At 41.3% G+C, this 22,353-nt stretch overlaps 3 protein-coding genes across 4 annotated transcripts in view; 2 read left to right on the forward strand and 1 right to left on the reverse strand.

Annotated features, from left to right (window-relative positions):
- Window positions 1–4,866, reverse strand: part of LOC311489838 (calsyntenin-2-like) — a 133,609-nt gene extending 128,743 nt beyond the window's left edge. Inside the window, exon 1 of the mRNA XM_084547139.1 lies at window positions 4,779–4,866. Coding sequence (XP_084403265.1) covers window positions 4,779–4,851 — 73 coding nt within the window. The 5' untranslated portion in view covers window positions 4,852–4,866. The remainder of the gene's footprint in view (window positions 1–4,778) is intronic.
- A 2,495-nt stretch (window positions 4,867–7,361) lies between these two features.
- Window positions 7,362–15,977, forward strand: nmnat3 (nicotinamide nucleotide adenylyltransferase 3). 2 transcript variants are annotated; one of them, XM_084547413.1, is made up of 5 exons: window positions 7,362–7,527; window positions 9,105–9,250; window positions 10,948–11,131; window positions 12,927–13,003; window positions 15,271–15,977. In XM_084547413.1, the coding sequence occupies exons 2-5, from the start codon at window positions 9,139–9,141 to the stop codon at window positions 15,684–15,686; spliced, it is 789 nt and encodes a 262-aa protein (XP_084403539.1). In that variant the 5' UTR covers window positions 7,362–7,527; window positions 9,105–9,138; the 3' UTR covers window positions 15,687–15,977. The 2 variants fall into 2 exon arrangements, with proteins under 2 accessions (XP_084403539.1, XP_084403540.1); XM_084547414.1 differs by lacking the exon at window positions 7,362–7,527 and having other exon boundaries at window positions 9,094–9,250.
- Window positions 15,978–18,020: 2,043 nt separating this feature from the next.
- Window positions 18,021–21,063, forward strand: rbp1.1 (retinol binding protein 1, cellular, tandem duplicate 1; the record flags this gene model as incomplete). Its single annotated transcript, XM_084547415.1, has 4 exons — window positions 18,021–18,266; window positions 18,789–18,967; window positions 19,544–19,645; window positions 21,013–21,063. The coding sequence occupies exons 1-4, from the start codon at window positions 18,194–18,196 to the stop codon at window positions 21,061–21,063; spliced, it is 405 nt and encodes a 134-aa protein (XP_084403541.1). The 5' UTR covers window positions 18,021–18,193.
- Window positions 21,064–22,353: the final 1,290 nt, after the last annotated feature.

A 22,353-nucleotide genomic window follows, 5' to 3' on the forward strand; every position in this document is an offset into this window, starting at 1 on the left:
GTGTGTGTATTTCATTTCTTATATTTGATTAGAACTAAATGCAAAAAACAACGTTATTTTATTAGGTGTACAAATATATTGCAGGCTAATAAGTTTGTATTGGAGTTATAATTAAAACAGTGTGCAGTGGTGCATGTCTCCATAACTTCAGGCTTCATCATGAGTCACAGCAGACCACGGTCTATTGTTTAATAAAGAATTGCTAGGGCTGTGTACATAGAGACAATAGATAACACTTCACCACTTCACTGACACCAGCTCATGGGACACGCAGCCTCTCAGTTCAGTCTGTAAGCTGCTGTTAAACACCGTCATATTCAGACAAACTGTAACTGGGGATGAGCTATTTTAGAAACTGGTGGTTTTGCGCGATTATCTGACGACTAAAATTATCTTACTTCAAGAGAAAAGTTTTCAGCAACAAACCCAAACAGAAGTTCAGGATCTCTCAACCTCTGTCTCATTGCCCTAGGATCTGTTCTTGCAGCGAACAGAAGCAATTTTTCCTTGTTTTTACTGTAGTGTCAGCAAGAGCAGGCAAGCTATATTTAAACAACAGAATCACCAGGCCACAGCAAGAAAAAGAAAAAAAAACTGTACTTGAGCAAAGGAGAACTCGATGAAACTAATAAAAATATACCTATGAGAGGAAGATATTAAGAAACTTGCTCCTTGCACTGAATTAAGAACAGCCTCCCACAGGTACCCTGATGTATGCTTAAGTAGGACTGAATAATCTGCTTGTTTGATGATGTTGGGTCGATGTTTATACAGTTTATCTCCGTGTCTCATACATTTGTATTTCAAAAGCGTACAGACAGTCCGGTGGACAAATTAAGAATCCTTTGCCCCTTTGCCCTCTTTCTTCTCCCGCTACTGTTTTCCCTCTCTCACTGTCTGTCTCCTACACCACCTTAGCTATTGACTGTATAGAAATAAAAAGTGAATGTTTACATAGATAGTTTTAAACTACAAGCGTGTCCAATTGTGTGAATGTGTGTCATTGCAGTAGAAAGATAACAGGGGGATGAGCGCATGAGGCTGCCTCTCAGAAGTCAGCCCTGCATGCAGTGTTTATCCACCACATATTGAGCAGTGTTGACCAGAAAACCCCAGCGGGGCCATTGGACCAGCTGGTGTAATACTGGCTCACACACACAGCCCCAAACACCAGCAACTCCCTCCCTCACACACAGACGAACACACAGCCAACACACTCATTCTCTCGTCACCACACATTCAGTACATCATCCTGTGGCAGCACCTTCACTTCACTCCTCTCCTCCACCTTACGCCTCATCAGACATATTATAATTAGCTGTGCTAAGTAATTAACATCCAAATTAGGATGTGCATTTGCATATCTGCCCTCATTTGCATATCCTTCTAGCAGCACAGAGACCTGACATTCCTCCACATGCTGATAAATGCCAGTACAAAGCACAGTGGCGCTCGGTCTTTTACAATAAATGTCCTCATGTCACAACTCATGCTCACACAAAACAAACATAATGAATCTTCTCTCTTAAATGCAAACAGTATAATCATAAACAAGAAAGAAGGGCTAGCTTACAAAGGTGAGAGAAAAGTTAAAGCAGAGGTAGAACACGGAGTAAATCTGGACTGGATGCATATAGAGAGAAATAAATGGGACTAAGGAGGGGGCCGGCAATAGAGGTACCTGGAATAGAGTAAGAATACGCCACTCTCTCAAATGAGAAAAGGCAAAGTATGACAGAAATAAAGAAGACTGCCTCTCCATTTATACATCTCACTTGAGCCTATAAACCTTTGGAATTGAATCCATGGCTGTGAGGAGAGAGAGAGAGAGAGAGAGAGAGAGGCCGGCCGCTCTGGAAATCAGAACGAAGGCTGTTCAAGCATGGAAAAAAAAAAGTGAGGAGTCGAACGACAAAACCCTTCTCTCTCTGTCTCCCTCTCTGACATTTGCCCTCTGAATGGCATCAGCTCGACGGAGCAGAACAGCAAAGAGTGATGCAGAGTCAAAGGAAGAAAGAGGGAGACCGGCAGAGAAGCACGACCGAGAGAGCTGAAGAAAGAAAGGGAAGAGAAAGGGGCATGAATGACAGTAAGGAGGAAAAGAACGACAGGATGGGCAGAGCACTTCCAGGCAGACATTGTTTCACCAGTCACTGCACAGAAAAGGAAAACCTGAGTTATGCTTCTGCGTTCCACAACGCTTTCACGATTTATGTTCCGGCGAGGATAATGCAGCAGGATGGCTCTGTTGAAAAGACTCCTATAAATCTGGTCTCGTTTTCAATTTTTCCCTCCCTTTCTCTTTCAGCACCCCTCAGATCCTCTCTGTCTGTGTTCTTTGGTGCTCGTCTGCACTGCTCTATTTCTTGACTTCTTATGTAAAGGTATTCAGCAGAAAGCCTTTGTCTCGTGTACCTTCTGTATTTTGAGCTTATAAAGCTTGTAAATATGAAATCTCCACATTACTCTGTCTGCCTTGTACAACAGGCAAACATCACTCAGAGACCTTGATCTATTCTTCTTCAAATTTAAAGAGGAAATGGCTGTACTTCACAATGGCATATTATCAGATGTTAGGAAATTACATCATACCGTGTGTTATTGAGCCAAACACATTTCAAGTCACAAGTCTTTTCAGCCAATGTTTGGCCTTATGACAAAATGACGCACCTATGATTTAAATAACACATTCAGTGTCACTGTGTTTCTGTACCATACACTCCTTTTCTATTATACTGACACAGAATTGCTCCATTAGCATTCATACAGCAGTACACAACACATGTCACCATAGGTCAGCTATGACAAAGCCAAACTGAGCAGATGACAAGCCATGGTGAGGTTCAGATCTCTTTATAAATTTATATTATGTCTGTGCAAAATGTTAATGTCAAGTTACCTGGTCGTTGGCATCCTAAACTGTTCTCACAACTCACAGCAGCAGATGTGATCACTTGAAACACCAAGCATATTGTGTACATGACTTCCCATGGCATGATCACAAGCTCATGATTTCCATTTGAAGGCACAAATCGACATAAGTTAGGCAACTTTTATAAACGTACTGCAGGTGTTTTAGATCTGTGTATATTTGCTAAACCAGAGGACAATTGATTACATGGTAGTTCCATTTTTATACAGTAAGAAGGTAGCACAAGGCTAAGCAATCAACCAGCAAGGCAATAACATAGATTGTAAATCCATTCCATTACTTTTTTTTTTTTTTTTTTTTTTGCATTCAGGATTGAATAACTCTGAACAACATTCGACACGAAATGATGTAAAAACTACATGTATCAGGTATTCCTTCGTCTATAGAAAAAAAAAAAATTAAAAGCGAACTTGGCCTTGACAACAGCTCCTCCATTCTGTCTTTTTTTTCTTTCACAAATGCCGCCACATGTCCTGGTGAAATGTCGGAATGCTATAGTATGAAAGTATGAATAAAAAAAAACAGATACCGCCCAGTGTACACCACATAGTTACCAGGGACTGTGGATATATATTCAGTGTAGCAGTCAAGGCTGAGTTCAAACATCACATTCACCTTTGAAAGCTAAATGAGTCATTGTAGCCTCTACAGAAACAGACGCTTCTCTAGACTCAATCTAAACCTAGTTAGGCTTCCCTCTGGCACCCGGTCGTATGGAGGTCTTTTATAAACAAGAAAAATAATGATAATGTTTGGTTGAGTGCAGACAGCCAGTCAGCCCAGTGCTTTCACTCCAGAGACCCAATTAATACCAGTGTAAACCGCTGCTGCCCTTCATAGGCAACACCAGCCAGCGCTGTGTGTGTGTGTGAGAGAGAGAGAGAGAGAGAGAGAGAGGGAGAGAAAGAGAGAGAGAGGAAGAGAGGAAAATGTGAGACGATCACAGGGCGAGGATATGATTGAATACAGCATCCCGGCCATCCCTGCCTTCCCTGAGCATTAATCGATTATCATATACACAAATCATCTTCAGATCACTGGCAAACCGACCAATCATGACCAACAATGCAACTGCTATGAACGTCTTGTTTATTGTGTTAATCACTTGAAAGGCAAAGGGGCCATGTAAGGTTGCCTCTGAGGCGTAGGTCATGTGTATGTTCCTATTAAGTCTTTGGCAACAAAGCGAGTTATGTCTTTCACCAGAGCTTAATAATAGGTTGATTAAACAATTAATTGATAGATCAACATTTTTCAAACTAAATTCTCTGGCAATCACAATTTTAAGTTTCTTTTTTGTTGCTGTCGTCTTTTGTAATGGATAAATTGTAGTTTTCCAGGTTATCAAATCTTTTTTTGAACACAAAAAATAGCTGCTGTGCAAATAGCTGCAGTTGACGTTAGGAAATAGTTGTTTTTCGCAAAAAAATCTGTTTTCTTTTAGCAAACGACTATCTTAACAAATTAATTAAAAATAAAAAACACTACTTGAAGCCCTAATGTTCATATTCTCGTTGAAATGCCTATTCAAATAAACAACCGACATGTGACAAACTACCAATGGCACCTTCCAACAAATTTAACCTGGACCTCAACAAACTCAACTATACTTCCGGGAAATAAATAAATAAATAAATGAATAAATAAATAAATATAAACATATGGTTGTTTAAGAAAACTATATCTGAATGTCGAGGAAGTTGTTGAACTGACGGTTGACGCTCTCCTTGCTAACTTGTGCAACTTAAACGCGAGAAAAGCAAAACATTTCTCAGCCAAGTTCATTTTTTTTTTGCACTATGTTTCTTTTTCTTTTTCTTTTTCTTTTTTTTTTTTGTGCTCCTACCTTTTCCGCCGAGAGCGCAGGAGTGGCCCCAGATAAGCCAAAAGATCAAAAACGGGACCCCGAGAATCTGCATGTTTGTCGAGCTGTGTGGGTGACGTCTCCCCGTCCGCTCCTCTTCTCGAATCCTGGCTCACCTTCCGAGCGCGAGGCTGTTCTCAACTGGCCGACCGCGCGAGGAGTCGTCGGTACAGGCGAGAGACTATCACTGGTAATGTAAGCAAGAGAGAGAGAGAGAGAGAGAGAGAGAGAGAGAGAGAGAGAGAGAGAGAGCATCACAGGAAAGCTGACGTTCAAACAACGTCGTCAAAACCCAGCTTCCGGATTTCTCGTTTCAAAATAAGAAAACAAATCGACCGTTAATGTGAAATAATGTCTAATAAGGCAACCCAAGAAAGGCTACATTCCTATTAGTAGAAATAAAATGATCTTTAACAACGTGTTTTTACACTCTAATGATTACAGGGGATGTAAAACGTTATTTTCCTACACGATTGAAAATACACACGCACTTTTACGTTGAAGAATAAAATAATTATTTTCCGGCGTAATCCGGTATTATTTAGCAAGCTTGACATAAGAGTAAACAAAAAAGGAGGGGATGTAGGGAGGTTCTGTACAAAATGACTGTGAAAGTGTTTGGTGGTAGTTTGGTGGTAAGAGGGGAGAGGGTGTGTGATGACACACACAGGAGGTCCTGTAACTGGAAATTACCACGTAATACATAATAAGAAAAATGTGAGATTAGACTGACTGGTATGTGAGGTGTCGCACCTTACAGATGTTTAGCTAATTATTTAGATAAGTGAGCAACCATGGGCATCGTTAGGTCAGTTTATTATCAGTTAATTGCCTGTTTTGCTTGTGCGACCTCTGATAAATGTAAAAAGAAAAAAAAAAGCGGTGGGGTTTTGCATTTTCGTAGAGCTCCTTTCATAATCGAATGAAGCAGCTGCTGCACTGTGATGTTTTTCTAGCTGTATCCTCCTAACAAGAACAGAGCAGCTATACTCCCCCTCACAAATTTTAGTCTTTCAGTTTTCACCCCGTGGCAGAATCGCTGGTTTTCTCAAACGTCCACATGTTCCTCAATTATCCCCCTGCGCTTCTTCTCCTGTTGGGTGTGGGTGTGTGTTCTGGGGATTAGAGAGAGGGGCAGACCTCGGGTGAGTTAAGAGGATAGCGAAGATAGAACACACACACACACACACACACACACACACACACACACACACACACACACACACACACACACACACATACACATAAGCACACATGCAAGGAAGCAGGCAAATACGTGGAGGACCACATTTATATTCACATGTAATTAGTTACACATACTCCCAGCTGGCAGTTCCCATGGATAATGGCAGCTAAGTTACAGAAAAGCAGTGACTGGGGGAAAGATGGAGTAGTGAGCAGACATCCTTCTAATTTATCTCTAAACAAAGTCAAAACAAAGGCATCTGGACTTGTTTGAGTCTTCTTAAAAATATTTTACCACTCATCCAAGGGGCTTCTTTGGTTCTGACTGACTGGTAGGTCTTTATTAGTAACATCTATGGGTGGTCCCTACCAGAAACTCACATGACAGGCTTCCCAATACACACTAGCAATCCTTCTAAGCCATTAGGTCAACCATTATTCTGGGCAAGAAACAGGAGCATAGCATGTCATGTTATTGACAAATACATATTTTCCTCTTAATGCATCACACAAAGTATGCAAGATTAGTTTTTTTATGACTTTTTATGACTTCCATGGCATTCCTTAGCAAGCCCAAACAACTTATGAATAATAAATTGTCCCACAGTTTACAACTGCTAAATAATTTATCTTAACTATTTCACTCATTTAAATACTATACCCTTGGGGCAACCCCAGCAATTTTGCAAGTACAATAAAGGCACTTTACCTTTAATACCACATTACCTCGATATTATCCCTTACGTCAATGATTCGTGTGAACTTCCACTCTGCTTGGCATGAAGGGCCGTCACTGATGCATCTTACCATCAGTATCTGCTATATCATAAAAATGGCAAAAATGTGACTAAATGTAGCTCCCTGTCTGTGCATCCGCAAATGGTATGCATGCATGCACAGTTCTTGTTGCTATGATAGTCCTTACTGGGGAAAAGTGAACTGTTTTTTTTTCACCATCAGTTTGAGAAATGTCATAGCAGTTATTTAAATGCTCACATTCTTTTAAAGTTACTGTTGTCCCTCTGAGAAAAAAAACATTGGAAAGGCCATTTCTTGTACAACCATTTTCGCAATCAGTTGCAAGTTGCTCTACAGACAGTCAATTAGTGTTTGACAGCGCTCCCCCTTTTCATCTGACAAGCAGTTTACAACAGCGGAATGAAAGGTTACCAGGAACACATAGGCGTACAATGCTGCACCGCCGTAAAGGTCAGTTCATGATTGTACAGATGAAAGTTTCTTCTGGGATGACACTGTCACCACCCACAGAGTCACAAGGATAAACTAAAACTGTGTGCAACTGTGGGCTGCAGCTCTCAAACGAGTGGCTAATAGGTAAGTTGCGTTGAGTCATTTCTGTGTCAAATCACTCGCCAACGCTTCAGCACCACGGAGAGCTCCGTTAATTTTACCCTTCAATCTTCATCCGCCAGGGGTCACACTTCTGCCAGGTTTCTCTGCGGAACCACCGAGCGGCAGCTCCTCAGGACGGGGGAAAGGAATGAGTGTGACACATTGGTCAAACGTCAACAATGTGAAAAAGGAGGTAATCAAACGAATTGTCACTCCTACGTTTAAATATGATGTATTTATAATAGAGCCATTTGAATGCGAAACATTTCTGTTTTACTGTCACATTCAACTAAATATCTGATTGTCGCATTGCGCTTGTTTTAGCCTGCTAAGCTACTTAACCGAACGTTCAATGTCAAAACAGACTGTCTCCGTTCATTTAAAGTTGTTCGTGTTTTTAACTTAAACTGCTGATAATTGTAAAATAATAATAATAATAATACGTTATTCTTGTAGATTGCACTTCTCCTACAGTCTTACGTAATTCTTACGCTATGCATGTCCCCACACATTTACATAATGTTTAAGATTTCTTATTTTATGAACATATTTGTACTGTGAAACAACATACTGTACAGTTAGAAGCACATTATAACACTGTTTTCAATTTACGTGTTACAGTTATTTAAATGCACACTTGCCAGTTCAGTGGATACACTAGTGAAAATGAATGCATACTAATATAACAGTCTTAGCTCCAAGACAGTTTATGTTGAAACAGCGTAAGAAATGGGGTGATTCAACTGCATGATCATTTTGGTGGGTGCAGTTTGTGGTGCTATTAAACTGCATTTAATTAAACACAAAAGGGATTCTGTTATTTAGCCCGGCCCGTTGACTGAAACAGGGGTTGACAACAGAACAGTAACAACACACTCCAATAGTACTACAAACCTCAGCCTCCAAAATGACAACACAGTTGAATCAGCAGCTCCCTCGGTTACTTTAAACAAATGCTGAATGCCATAACCTTTGTGGTGCTAAGATTTAGTGCAGGACTGTTACATTATAATGCATTTGTTGTCACTAGTGTACCTAAAGAAACGGCAAGTGAGTGTAGGTGCAAGTGTAGGCTACTTATTGTGATAGTCTGGGTGAATGAGGCAGATGTATGTTTGTAAAATAATCTAGAATATCCTAATTTATTAAAGTTTAAGCATGACTGAGTAAAGCCCACATCCATACTAAAACTTCATCGTGGTGAGCAGCCTTTTTCTAAAGCCTTTGCTGGGCGTGGGCTTCCTGTTCAGAAATTCCATTACTGTTGTGTGTCTGTTTAATCTTTTAGTGCAAATAAATTTACATAGCTTTGTAGTAGTGGGTGAGATGTTGGCTGGAGTGTTAAAAACAAGCTGAACATTGGCTGGTGTTAATTTCCCTCAAGACTCTTTACAAACACAAACATGGACATTGAAACACTGCAATTGACTAACTCCTGCAAAATCCCGCCACCTTTCCTTCTTGCTGGTGTTCCTAAGTTCCCTTGGTGTTCTGATGATGAATGGGTAGAGTGGGAACACTTACTTCTCTCTGAGGGTCGCATGTATTTGTAAGTTGCTATGGGATGCAAACAAATAAAAATGCAATTTAGCTAAGCCTGTGCAAAATGTTGCAAGTACAGAACTGCTTTTAGCTATTGGAAATCTATGGTCATATAAACTGTAGAACATTTAAGAGAACGTCTCTTTCTTGTTTGTTAGTTTCCTCAAATGCTGTTACCATTATCTGAATTACATGATGTGATTTACACTTCATCTAATTTACTCCAAGGTTCTTGGACCACATTTTGAGGGGGTTAACCAAGATGGCCACCTGTCGGGTTCCACTAGTCTTGTTGGCCTGTGGCTCTTTTAATCCAATCACCAACCAACACATGAGGCTGTTCGAGCTCGCCAGAGACCACATGCACAGCACAGGTCAGATCCGGACATCCCAGACATTGTGCCTTCTGATTGCTGGGGATTTACTTGACAAATAATAGAAATGTTTGAATAGATCAGTCCTTGAAGTTACAATAAACCAAGTGGCAATTAAAACAAGTGCATTATAAAGGGCATTATGAGATATGACGTATCTACAGAAGAACTCTGCAGCTCTACTGAGTTCATTGCTTTTATTTTATGGCTAACAAATTTACTGTTTGATTCAGTCTCACTACTCTCATTAACTTCGTTTATAGCAGCCACAGCAAAGACACCCGTACGGCGCCAAATAGCAGACATGCAAAGTTAAAGACTTGCTCAGGAAAAGGTTAACAAGCTAAAACACAGATATTAGCTTTACGAGCAGGTTAAATACAAAATAAACTGTGTGTTTGCAGAGTGTGAAAGTAGGGAGCATACAGCGTGTCACAGCGGCTTTTATAGTTTAACATTCTGTTTTTCAAACTGCAGTTTGCATAGAAAAGGTTTTATTTTATTGATACTTTACAAAACTGCAAACAACGCTAGTATATACCGGTAATTCTGATTCCGCTCAGACCCTTGTTTGGATAAATCTCTCTTTAGCACTGGTGGAATAAGTATTAAGGTCATTTACTGAGGTAAAACATCTAATACAGTAATAAAAGTTCTGCATGAAAAGTTGTTTGGTTAGTAGTACCCAAGGAGAAATTCTTTATGTCAGGTTTATATGTCACCATCCAACGCTGACGAGCAGGAAGACATGAGGTGCAATGTAACAGTATGGAATCAAGACGTGTGGTCCCTTTTTATTAAGGGCTGCTGTGGCTGCAGATACCAGAGATAGCAATTTTTTCTGCACCTCAGGGTCCTATACTTTGTGTCCAAAGGGCAGGACTAAGACCTATTATCTTGGCATAACTGGTGATTGTACTCATGAGTTTGCTGATAAAACAGGTACAACATTAGCGCAAGATGGGTTGAACAATACTTTGGAAGGAGGAGATGGGAAGCCACAAACTTTACATAAGTAAAAGTAGTTAAAGGACTAGGGTAGAGTATTCGGTTTGTCCTTTGTCCTGGATTGATATATTACTATGTATGACATCATTAGATTATTATTATTATTATTATTATTATTATTAATGGAGCTCTTAACAACTCATAGATATCCGAAAAGTGAGTAGATGAAAATACTCATGTATCCTAAAGCTGCTCTGAATGAGAGCACAGGCCTAACCACATGGTCCTAAACACATCATCTAACCATGTGAATTACATCCTGAGTCCTGAGTCAGCTCTCTTATTCTAAGAACCTTTGGGAATGTGTGCATAGCACAGCATTTCAGTGTGCAGGAACATTAATGCTCTTACTGTTTCCCTTTGACCCATTACCTTTAAGACATCAGCTGACTAGCTACAGGCTAACCATCAGAAATTGTTGTAAGCTGTTGGGGCTGTTGTTATTTCCTGTTTGCGCAGCACTTGCGTATACATCTGTTTTACTCAGTTAACTCAAGTTCACTCAAGAATTATACACTTTGCATTTGCTATTTTTGCTAATTTATAAAGCCTTTTCTAAATCCTAAAATTAGATTGCCCAGTATAAGCTATAAGTAATAGTTTAATGCCTTAATCACCCCATTTTAACAACAGTAACTTTATCAGCTGTCATGACCCAGAAAAACTGTGTTAATCTTCTCTTCCTTCAGGCCGGTACCAGGTGGTGGGTGGCATCGTGTCTCCAGTGAGTGACGGCTACGGAAAACAAGGCCTGGTACTGGCTAAGCATCGCATTGCTATGGCAAAGCTCGCGCTGCAGAGCTCCAACTGGGTCACAGTTGATGGATGGGAGAGCCAGCAGCCAGACTGGACGGAGACGGTGGTCACTATGAGGTATAAAACCAGCTCACGGCAAGGTTAGGTTTAAAAAAAATAAAAAATAAAATAAATCTGTGTTTGAAATATAAGCTTCTCAGGGGGAGAATTTGCAAGGCGCTGAATTTATGCTTCCTCTTTTCTGTCACTTAATGTCAAAGCACCTCACTCATAATTACAGCCACTATTACGCAAGTTTTTAATAAGTTGCCAGTAATTCCCTGGCCGTTCGCTGTTTAACACAGAGTGCTTCAGTAAGGAGATTTTCTTCACAATAATGTCATTTTGTGCAGAGTAGAGAGAAAGCTCATTGCGTTAGATGGTCAAACTAGAGATACCAATACCACTTTTCATCAAACCAACCTCCTGCAACAGCACTGGTTGAGCTGGATGCCTTCTATGCTGCATATTTAAAATGTGTGTTCTAGTTGAGGTTTATTGTCTGCTGGCAAGCTGCTTTGGAGATGCTGCTCACCCACCACATACTGCCACCACCTGCCTGAGTACAGGTTTAAATCAGTATATTGGTATCCGTAATGTTGCTAGACAAAGTACTGGGACCTGGTTACTATAGTGTGAGTTGAAATTGCCCTGCATTAGTATCTGAACCTTAAAGCATTATCTTTAAAGCCATTCCCTGGTTTTCGTAGCATGTTGCATCATGGGAGGGGAGATAAAGTTCAAGCACATCCCAGATTCAGGTTATACTGTATCTAACACTGTAGCTGCCGTTGGCTTTTATTGCATCATGTTACATCCTGCTTCAGTCAAATACAAATATTTGTTCTTTCTGACACTTCCTAGTGCTACAGCAGTAAAAGAAAGTTTTCTGTACTTTCCTTTGCCAGCTCTTCTTTATGCCAGCCTCTGGGCTTATGTAACCAGGATAAGATTAGATAATTTATTCCCACTGTGGGACAAATTAAACCACTTAGTTACTGGTTTTAGTCTCTCAGCGGGGTCTTAGACTAGACCCCAATCAGATCTGTGTTTTTTTTTTTTTTTTCATGGGGTGAAATTAAGGGCTCTCACTGGCTGTTGAATTCATCGGCCTAGTGGGGACGACGCAGCTGCGGTGCAGGACAAGAATATGTTTGAATAGAAGAAGCCATGGGGTGCTGCATTTTGAGCAAATAGACTTTACAGAGGAGAGTCTGTCTTCCAATTTATTATCACAGACGCTAACTGGACAGAAATACGATGTTTGTTTGACCCAGGGGAAGAAACTAATGGAGAGATTCTTCCTCACACTGTGTATTCACATAACATACATATTATTTCTTTACGGCTTCCATCATTTGCATCATTCTGCTTGTTGCGGATTATTTAGACTCCCTCTTCCATGTCAGCCTCATGAGTGGATGACTCCCCCTCACCACCACCGCCACCACCACACACACCTAGCTCCCAGCTGGTCATCTGTAAGCAGTATTTATGTAACACCACTGCTGATCAAGCCATGAAGTGGGCTGTTGTCCTGAGGTTTGCCACATCATCTCTCCCCCAACACACTCTCATTCAAAAGTACTGGAACAACTGTAAGAAGCTTTACTTGAAAACACTGTTTCATTCTTCTTTTTTTTTTTTTCTTCCATGAGTCACGGCTGTTTCTCCTTTTCTAATTCAGCGTAATGTTTAGGTGCTGCCTGAGCAGCACATTCATAATATTGAATGAAGTCATGAGTAAATGCTGAAAACAGCAGTGAAAAGGTGACGCAAACAAATCAAGATAAGGCAAGAACAGGGAAAATGTCTGTGTATTACCATATAAATGTATGAAAATGAACAGTTTTTTCCTGTGGTTGTTGGGCAGGTATCATTATGGGCGTATTTTGAAAGAGCATGAGCAGAGCATGGGAACGCACAGCGGAAACGCCAGCCCCCTCTCAAGTAAGAACCTCTTACTTTTAAGAACTTGTGATCAGTTTAGAAACCCTTTGACCTCAGACTGCTATCAGGTGTTTTTGTATGTAGTTGTAATCTCCAGCATTGAATGGTCAGTCCATCACTTTGGTACAAGCTGAAATAGCCTGAATTTACTCAACCGAGTGACCTGACCTATTGTGCGTGCATTCATTGTCCCCAGAGGGGGAATCTTAATCCCACTGGTGATGCGCTCCCTTTTTCTTTAGCGCCACCAGCAGGACAAAGTGTGACTTTGTCCTTTACTTAGGTAAATGTTCAAATGCCTGCAACACTAATGTCTTTCTCTCTATCTGTAATAAGCAACTTAAAGATTAGTATTCAAACAGGATTAGCACTACCAGTGGACCTCATGTGATTTAGAAATGACCTCCTACTTCAGCATTGTGCATTCACACCACATAAGCAAAATCTGTGTTATATGTCGATCTGCTCACATTATCCCTAGGTACGATGTGTTTTGCATGACATCCACCTTTTCGGACGTGATCACCATTAATGCATCGATGAATAAAATCTAATTATATACATACACTAATCAGGCATAACATTATGACCTAATATTGTGTAGGTCTCCCTTGTGCCTTCAAGACAGTTGTGACTCATCAGAGAATGAACATGGGTCTTCTAAGAGTGTCCTGTGGTGTCTGGCAACAGAATGTTGTTAGTGGGGGCCTTTGGGTCCTGTGGGTTGAGGGGAGGGGCCTCTGTGGATCAGGCTTGTTCCAGTGCATCCCACAGATACTTGATCAGTTTGGGATCTAGTGACTGTGGAGGCCAGGTCAACACTGTGATTGGTACACGTTTAAGCAACATCCACAAGTTTCCAAAAGTTTCCCAGCGGAACATTGCAGACTGTAGCTGTCATGCATGTCATCCATCTCATCATCCTTTGAGAATTTGCTCTCTTAATGGTTTTGCTTTTTCTGTGTACTGTGTACCTCTTGTCAAAACTTTCATTTATAATTGCCAACACGGCATCCATAGTTGTCAAACAGGAAAGAGGCAGAAGAAGCACATGAAGGAAAGAAAACCCACCAGATCACAGTGATGCTAAATTACACTGGCCGTATTAAATATGGCAGCTATCTTGCTGTGTGATTTAACGAACACGACAGATTTGCATGGTACTAGATCACAGACAAAGTCCACAGTTATTATAAATTACTAAAGGTCCCCAGGTAATACTAGTCCTGCGTGAATGGGGCTTCAGGTGTGAAAATGGTCGTGATCAGGCCTGTTAAACAGTAGCATGTTAACACTGTCATCATGCTAGTATTAGCAGTATTAGCAGTTAAAGAGTATTAGGGATAGCGTGTGTGTGTATGTAAATGTTCAAAGGATGGAAAAACCCACAAAGACATAGCTATAACATGTGTGAAGACAATCGTTGTTATATAACAGAAAACAGACCAATCAGTATTCAGGAACTTCATCTATGATTTATCAAAATCATTTGCATGGTAATCTTTTGGGCCCTACTGATTTTTATTTATTTTTTTCAACTCTGCATGAAGATCACAAATTTCATGAAAAATAGAAGAGTGGACATGAAGTCTCCTGAGATTCCCTCATAGATGACGCAGATAATAAAATATGTATTTTGTTGGCAAGAATTGACATTTTATGCCATAGTCTCTTTTCGGTATTTTAATTCCAGTTTGTGTGAATAATTTGTGTTGTTTTGCCTGGCTTTAGCCTACAGCTCTACACCTATCCAAGTTGTGTAATTTCATTTTTGTTAGACTTCCTCTTTGTTATTCACATCAGCAATTTTTGGAATTTTTCACCTGAACAGTACGGGCACTCAATCATTTATTACTGGGCTGCAATTTTAACAATTTTAGCTTGATTGTGGAGCAGCCAGCTGGCAAACACCCGCTGGACCTCATCCATGTATTCAAAACAAACACCTCTTGAGGATTAAGTCACTGTTTGCCTTCAGAGTTGCTCAGAAGGAGACACAGGATGAGGTCTGAAATATGAATGATTTAGTAAACAGCCTGGTCATAGAATATTAAGATAAGAGTGAAATCATTTGAAGGAAACCACTGCAGCCAGAAAGGTGATAACGAATGTTCTACGGGTGACTGGTGAGTGAGTATAAAAATGGACAGAAAGAATTCAGGGGGGTATTATAAACTAAACTGAAGTAGAATTATTAATCATATACATTCATTTCAATGCTTACAATGAATCATATTGTAAAGCTGCACCTCTATTTGTCCTCTCAGATCCATCTCCCCAGCTGAAGCTTCTGTGCGGAGCAGATTTCCTCAACACCTTCAAGATCCCAGGCTTGTGGCGGGACGACCACGTGGAGGAGTTAGCCGGGCGCTTCGGCCTCGTCTGCGTCAGTCGAGGGATCCTGCAGCCCGAGCGGGCCGTGCACGAGTCGGACACGCTGTCCCGCCACACGCAAAACATTTTCCTCGTGAGGGAATGGGTGAGGAACGAGACGAGCGCCACGGAGGTGCGGAGGGCGCTGAGACGAGGCCTGAGCGTGAAATACCTGGTCCCAGACCCTGTGATAGACTACATTCACCAGCACAACCTGTATACGGAGGACAGCGAGAGGAGAAACGAGGGCTCGGTGCTGAGGCCGCTCATCAAACAGGCACAGCAGCCGGTAAAGAGTCTGGAAGACTGAGAGAGGAAGCTGAACGCAGAAGCCCTTGAAGTGCTTCAGGGATTGGAAGCTCTGTTTACTTCCTGCAGTGTGGAAGATGTTTTGTACATCCTGTCTGCAAAGAAACACATTTGGTCTAAAGTGTGTCTTCCAGGCGTCACTTCTTTTCAGTAGAAAGCATCGATACATGCTGCTGTCTTTTGAATCATACACTTGAACCTCATCTTTGTGCCACTTTGTCACTTACGGTTGTTGTACTAAGAGTTTCTCATCATTTGTAGTTTTACATAATAAAAGCATTTGTATTTTGAAGTGTTTTTTCCTGATTTATGTTTTTTTTTTCCTTTTCAACACAAATCCCACCTGCAGAGACGCTCGTCTGCACTACGAAGATTGTGGTTTATTGACAACATTCAAATATATTTATGAGGATTAAATTGTCTTAGAGGAATGTAACAATAAAGCCTTCTTTCAGTCTTTGTGCCTGGTGTTTACACTCCGCTGCAGTCCAGTAACCTTTATCAAGACAGAGAAAAGCCTCCAGTGTCATTAACATATAAATTAAGAAATAAAACACTAGAGAACTGGATCCTATGAAAATAAATTTGATATTAAAAACATCTATTTTGAGAGAAGTGTCAAAACATTGTTCCTCTAAAAAGTGAACTATTCAGATGCCAATTTTATTTTTAAACTTCTGTTTAGAAGCCTTTTCCACTCTACCAGAATTAGATTAAGATTCTTGTGAAGAAATACTGGATCGTTATGTCTAATAAGCAAACAACCAGCCTATAACATATCCACCATGTCTATATGCACTGATCAGGTATAACATTAAAACCACTGACAGGAGAACTGAATAACACTGATCATCTTGTGACAATACAATGTTATGCTGGGAAACTTTTGGACCTGGCACACCACCCACCTAGACCAGACCAGGCCAGACCAGACACCTCCACCCCATAGCATGATCCTTGATTTCAGCAGCCATCCCCAGCAGGATGCAGCCTGACACAGGAACACACACAAAAATTGGTTTAGCAACAACTAAAAAAACTGCACAAGGTGTTGACCTGGCCTCCAAATTCACTAGATCCCAAACTGATCAAGTATCTGTGGGATGCACTGGAACAAGCCTGATCCACAGAGGCCCCTCCCCTCAACCCATAGGACCCAAAGGCCCCCACAACATTCAGTTGCCAGACACCACAGGACACCCTCAGAAGGCCCATGTCCATTCTCTGATGAATCGCAACTGTTTTGGAGGCACAAAGGGAGACCTACACAATATTAGGAAGGTGATCATAATGTTATGCCTGATCGGAGTATGTTAGTAGCGTACGTCTTAATCACTAGGAGACCAAGTTTTTAGTTGCAGCCTGTAATCTGTGTGCTTCTTTTCTTCTCTTCTCACATCGGTGTGGGATGTGTGTGCTCTGCAGCAGCCTCCCAACTACAAGTCACTCTGGATCTGTTCAGTTTGCCCATTATCATCCACACACTGAGTCTGTGAGGCCTGTATTTTCTCCACCACAGGATTTAGAGTAATCCTGACAGTTGCTCGGCTACAGGAGGTGTTTTCTCATTGAGGCCAATGGAATGAAAGCACTACTGAAAGGCATCCTTTGAAAGATGACGGTGGTGTGCGTGCGTGCGCCGCTGTACAGCTATCTTTCTGAGGACCAGCTTGAGTTTTACATCATCTGAGAAAGGACGTTTGTGCAAAGTGAGGACTTTTTGGTCCTCACTTCTTTACGAGGCTGTTTGAGAGTCAAGACCCGGTTTTAGGGTAAAGGTTACAGTTAGGTTTAGGTTAAAGGTTAGGCACTTAATTGAGATGGTTAGGGTTAGGCAAAGTCCTCACAGAGACAGCCGTGTGTGTGCGTAAGTGTCCTCACCTCAGTTCCAGTCAGTAAAGGATTAAGACAGTTTGACCGCAGCTGGCCCAAAAGAGAGGTTATCAAATTAATTGAGTTATTTAGGCGAGACAAAAGATGTGGCAGTGTATATTTGTGAGACTTTTAATTGTCCCAGTTGGATCATTTTAAATTCGGGTGATTCTGCTGTTGAATATTGCCGTCACATTCATCTTTTAATAATAATTATTATTATTTTTAATACGACTGCAAACTCATACAACAGGGCCAACCTGCAGGCCAAATCTGCCACACGTGGAATTATATGTAAATGAGGTCAGTACAGTCGGTGCGATCCTAATCCAAGCTAAGCAAGCAACATAAAGCGCGCATGTGTTTTTTACGTTATGCATGCATGTTCCTGTCATCACGCAGTGTGCAGGGAAAGCGGGGTGAGGATTGAGGATTGGTGTAGACAGTGGGAGGGGAAGAGGGAGGTGCGAGCATTAAAAAAAAGAAAGAGACCTGGCAGGTAATCCGATTAAAGTTTGGTGGGTTCAAATTGAGGCAATTGACGGCGGTTTGTGCACTCGCACCGCAAGCAGCCTTCCACAGAGGACCTCCTCGTTCACGGAGTAAAGTGAGGAAGACAGCCGAGACACCGCCAGCATGCCAGTGGATCTGAACGGGTACTGGAAAATGATTTCCAGCGATAACTTCGAGGACTATATGAAGGCTCTAGGTGAGTAGGGGGCAGAGGAAGTTATGCCGGGGAAACTCATTAGAATGAATCTTTTCAGCTCAGATCACACATGCAAATTCAGTTCAGTTCAGTTCAGTTCAAATCACTTTATCTGTCCCCAGGGGGCAATTTAAAAGGGCATAAGGTAGCCACAAATAGACACAAGAACAGCACACACAGTACAACATCCAACATTCCCAAATAATTTATAAAGTGTGTTGTGCATTCATGCAAAACATTTTAAAATACAAAAAAAACTTGTATGAGTTTGCATAGCTACATCTGTGTCTATAAGTGGGTACAAAGCTCTTAAAAACAAAATATGAATAATGAATTAGTATAAATCCAGTCATTTCCACTGAGATCTTTTACTGAATACTCTTTATGTGTGTAAATTCAACATAAATAACACACTTTACCTAAAAATAAGTCAGGCTGAATGCAAACCTTTGTGTATAAATGCTCAAAAACGTCTCTTCTTCTCTCTGTCACACTTTTTATCACCTTGCTTTTGGGCATCAGATGTGAATGTGGCCATCAGGAAAATTGCCACCTTGCTGAAACCCGACAAAGACATAACTCATGACGGGGACCACATAACCATCAAGACCCTCAGTACCTTCAAGAACTACAACATGGACTTCTACGTGGGCAAAGAGTTTGAGGAGGACCTGTCCGGAGTGGATGACAGGAAATGCATGGTGAGTATTTGGACTGATGTAAGTGCAGGACCTGTGGGACATATTCTATGCCTGCAAGTCCTGTGGGTATGTCAGATTTTCCCGATGGAGCCCCACAAGACTACAGGATGATGAGCTGGGGTTTTTTTTTTTCGTGCAAAACTTTCCTCCCACTCGTAAAACGTCTCTCCTCAAACTTTTCACACTCTGGCGAATTGTTGTAATGAGGACCGATGTCAGATGCTGCAGGGAGAAAGCTGCAAGATGCAAAGAGTCAAAGTCAGGTTTAATCAGATTGTGTCACTGAATACTGAATAGGATCGGAGATTATCAGTGGTCCCCCATGAAAACCCTTTTTTGTATGCAGATAGGCTGATTATAGATAAGCTATAAGCTGTTTGGAGGGAGGCTAAGAGAGAAAGTCACGTGGGCCTGTGTGCAAAGATTTTATCAGAATAATTACTTTAAGTGGCAACACGGAAGACTGGGTGTTTTATTCACCCTATTATAGACTGTATATTTAAGTCAGTGTGAAAAGACAATTGCTGGTGCATCATTTATCACACGTTCATCTGTCTCTGTTCTGACCTGATTCAGACCACCATCAACTGGGAAGGAGACAAGCTGGTGTGTGTGCAGAAGGGAGAGATTGAAGGCAGAGGCTGGACCCACTGGGTGCAGGGAGATGAGCTTCATCTGGTGAGAAAACATCCGCTCCTGCCATGAATTTTAATACATGCAATTTGGGCTCTTTAATCCAAATCCAGAATGCCTCTCAGCGCCGTATGTGCAGCGCATATATTTTTATTTTTATTTTTTACACACGACTCCAGCTATAGTAACATTAGCCCGCACGGTTTGATGCTCAGCTGTTCCCTCCATGTCAAGCTGGAGCACCGATGCAAGATGATGAAAAGACACACTGCTGCTCCTCTATTTGCCTCCTCACGTGATCAGCATGAAACGTCGTCTGTTTTATTGCCCCGACAAATCCAGTTTCTGTCAAAAAGAACTTTTTTTTCAACAACAAAAAAAAAAAACATCTCGTCTGTGAAATTCATATTGTGGCCCAGTGCAGCTTGCAATGAAAGCATTTGCATCAGAAAATACTTTAAAGTAATCACTAGCACATTACCATTTCCATTAGCTCAGCATTATCAGATTTTCCTCAGCATGACTGCTGCTATCAAAGCAAAGTAAAAAAAAAATGTATATCTGGTTAAAGTGCTGCCAACAGAAGTTTTCCATCATCAGCCGTGAAATTAGTTGTTAGTGGGAAGTTCCCATGAGCATGAAGAGGGGCTGAAGATAGAGCAACAGTGGCCTCTGGTGGCGGAAAATGTACTGCAGGCTAGAGGCATAATGAACAAGTGGGAAATGGTCTTGATTGAGTGAACAACATGAAGTGATTATCATGACAAATTGTGGGTCACAAAAACTCACATACTCCTAGACATAAATATCTAAGCTCAATATTTTTTTTTAATGCAACTACGCCATATAATCTAGTAATTACTTAACCTCAGTTATTCCATATTTATACGCCAATCTTGGCAGAAATGTTGGAATGAACTAAAGCTTTATTATTATTGTGTGTGTGTGTGGTCATCTGATGACTGGATGTCTCTTGTTCTCTTGTCTGTCTGAAAAATAGATCTCGATCTTAGTAAGACTACATGAAATTAAACTTAGAAATGTGAAAAATACATTAGCACCTAACCAGAAATGTTGACACGTGCAAGTAGATTAGATCATATAGAATCCCATACTGCATTTTAAAAGAAACCCCCTCCTTGTCTTCCTTTTTAATAACTGACCCGCTGTTATCCCATCTTAACCTTAGTTACTGTTGCTAAGTTGGACAACTTTTCCCCCACTTTGTCTTCAGTCTGCAAAAAGTTTCCCACTTCTTCCTCAGCTGCAGAAATTCAAAGGATGAGACCTTAAAAACAGGTTGACGGCGAAAGTAATTCCTGCTAAATCTATATTAGGCCCCGTCTGCATTTCCTTCAAAGCTTTTGCGGGTACATGTAAAAAATGCCAACGTGTGTTTTCATTCTCTGCAGGAGCTGAGAGCTGGAGGAGCCGTCTGCAAGCAGGTCTTCAAGAGGACCTAAACTGGCTCTCGTTAAACGAGGCGGCGCCCCCTGCAGACGCCGGCTCGCGGAGACACATCAGACACAACCTCTGACGCACCGTCCAGCTCTCCTGTGGTCCCTCCATTTCTCCACGTTCCTGTCATGAATATATTTTATTTTCACCAAACACACATTTATATTCCATCAGGATTGAGGTTGAATTACTTCACCGGAGCCAATTCGCATGTAGTACAAAGGGGCAGGTCGGTGTGTGCGTTTGTCTCAGGGTGGGTGCTTTGATGAGCAGGTTTAGATGTGCTGGACGCATGCACGCTGCTGGCTGTAGCCGATCTGATGAAGCAAAGCACTGACATGAAATGGAAAACAGTGAGATCTGGGTTTGGCTGTCACAGAATCTATATCGGACGTGATGTATGTAAATATTCCTCCCAATTCCCTTGGAACTGTGCCACTGATAGTAAGATGAATCAATCAATAAATGGAACCGTTCTCAACTGTGTTTCTTTTCTCGTCTTTTCTGAGTGGTTAAACATTCCCGTTTATCTGTAGAGGCCTCTCCAGCCAAGTGCATCTGAGGGCCTCTACTTGTGAATGAGCGAGACAACTCGAGCCACGCTGTGTTGTGATTCAGCCGATCTGTCTGCTCTCTTTGTGCGCCGCCGTTGCCAATTGAACTGTCTAACTTGCTTGCTCATACTTTTCCGCCGTTGTCTTGCCTCATGCTGCTACACCCAGCCACCATCCCGGCGTCTACCTGCCGGCTCTGTTTATTTGCGATTCCCCAGGGGGTCGTCATTGATTCCTACCCGCTCTTGCTTTGAGTGGTTGAAAGATGATGCTCTCAGGGAGGGTTTGAAGCTGAGTCTGACGTCAAAGAACCACATTAACATTTATTTCTGAATAAAAAGCTCGCTCTAAATTCGAGGGCTGAAAGGGCTGCAAGTCCATTACTCAACTTTTTTTTTTTTTTAAATCACATTTGAAAATTCAAAGAGTCCTCTGCTTTTAATGTCACTTCCCTTGGATATTAGTTTGACATTTCCTTCCATTGATCCGCTGATGATAGAAATATTATCTACAGCGTTTACAGCTGGAGGGGATCTTTTAAAAATCCTACTCATATGTCTCAAACAATTCTCCAGAAACCACATTTGAGATATTGCTCCCGTGTTCATTTTATTTCCTAACATCCATTTTTTCCTTTATACAGAACTTCACGTCCAAAGTTCAAAGTCACCGACAAAGCTCAGATAAAGAGAAAAGGGCGTTACAAAATAGCTTCTCCTGTCTGTACATTGCGTGCATGTG

This window comes from Chelon labrosus (assembly GCF_963514085.1).
Source record: "Chelon labrosus genome assembly, chromosome: 6".
Taxonomy (NCBI): Eukaryota; Metazoa; Chordata; class Actinopteri; order Mugiliformes; family Mugilidae; genus Chelon; species Chelon labrosus.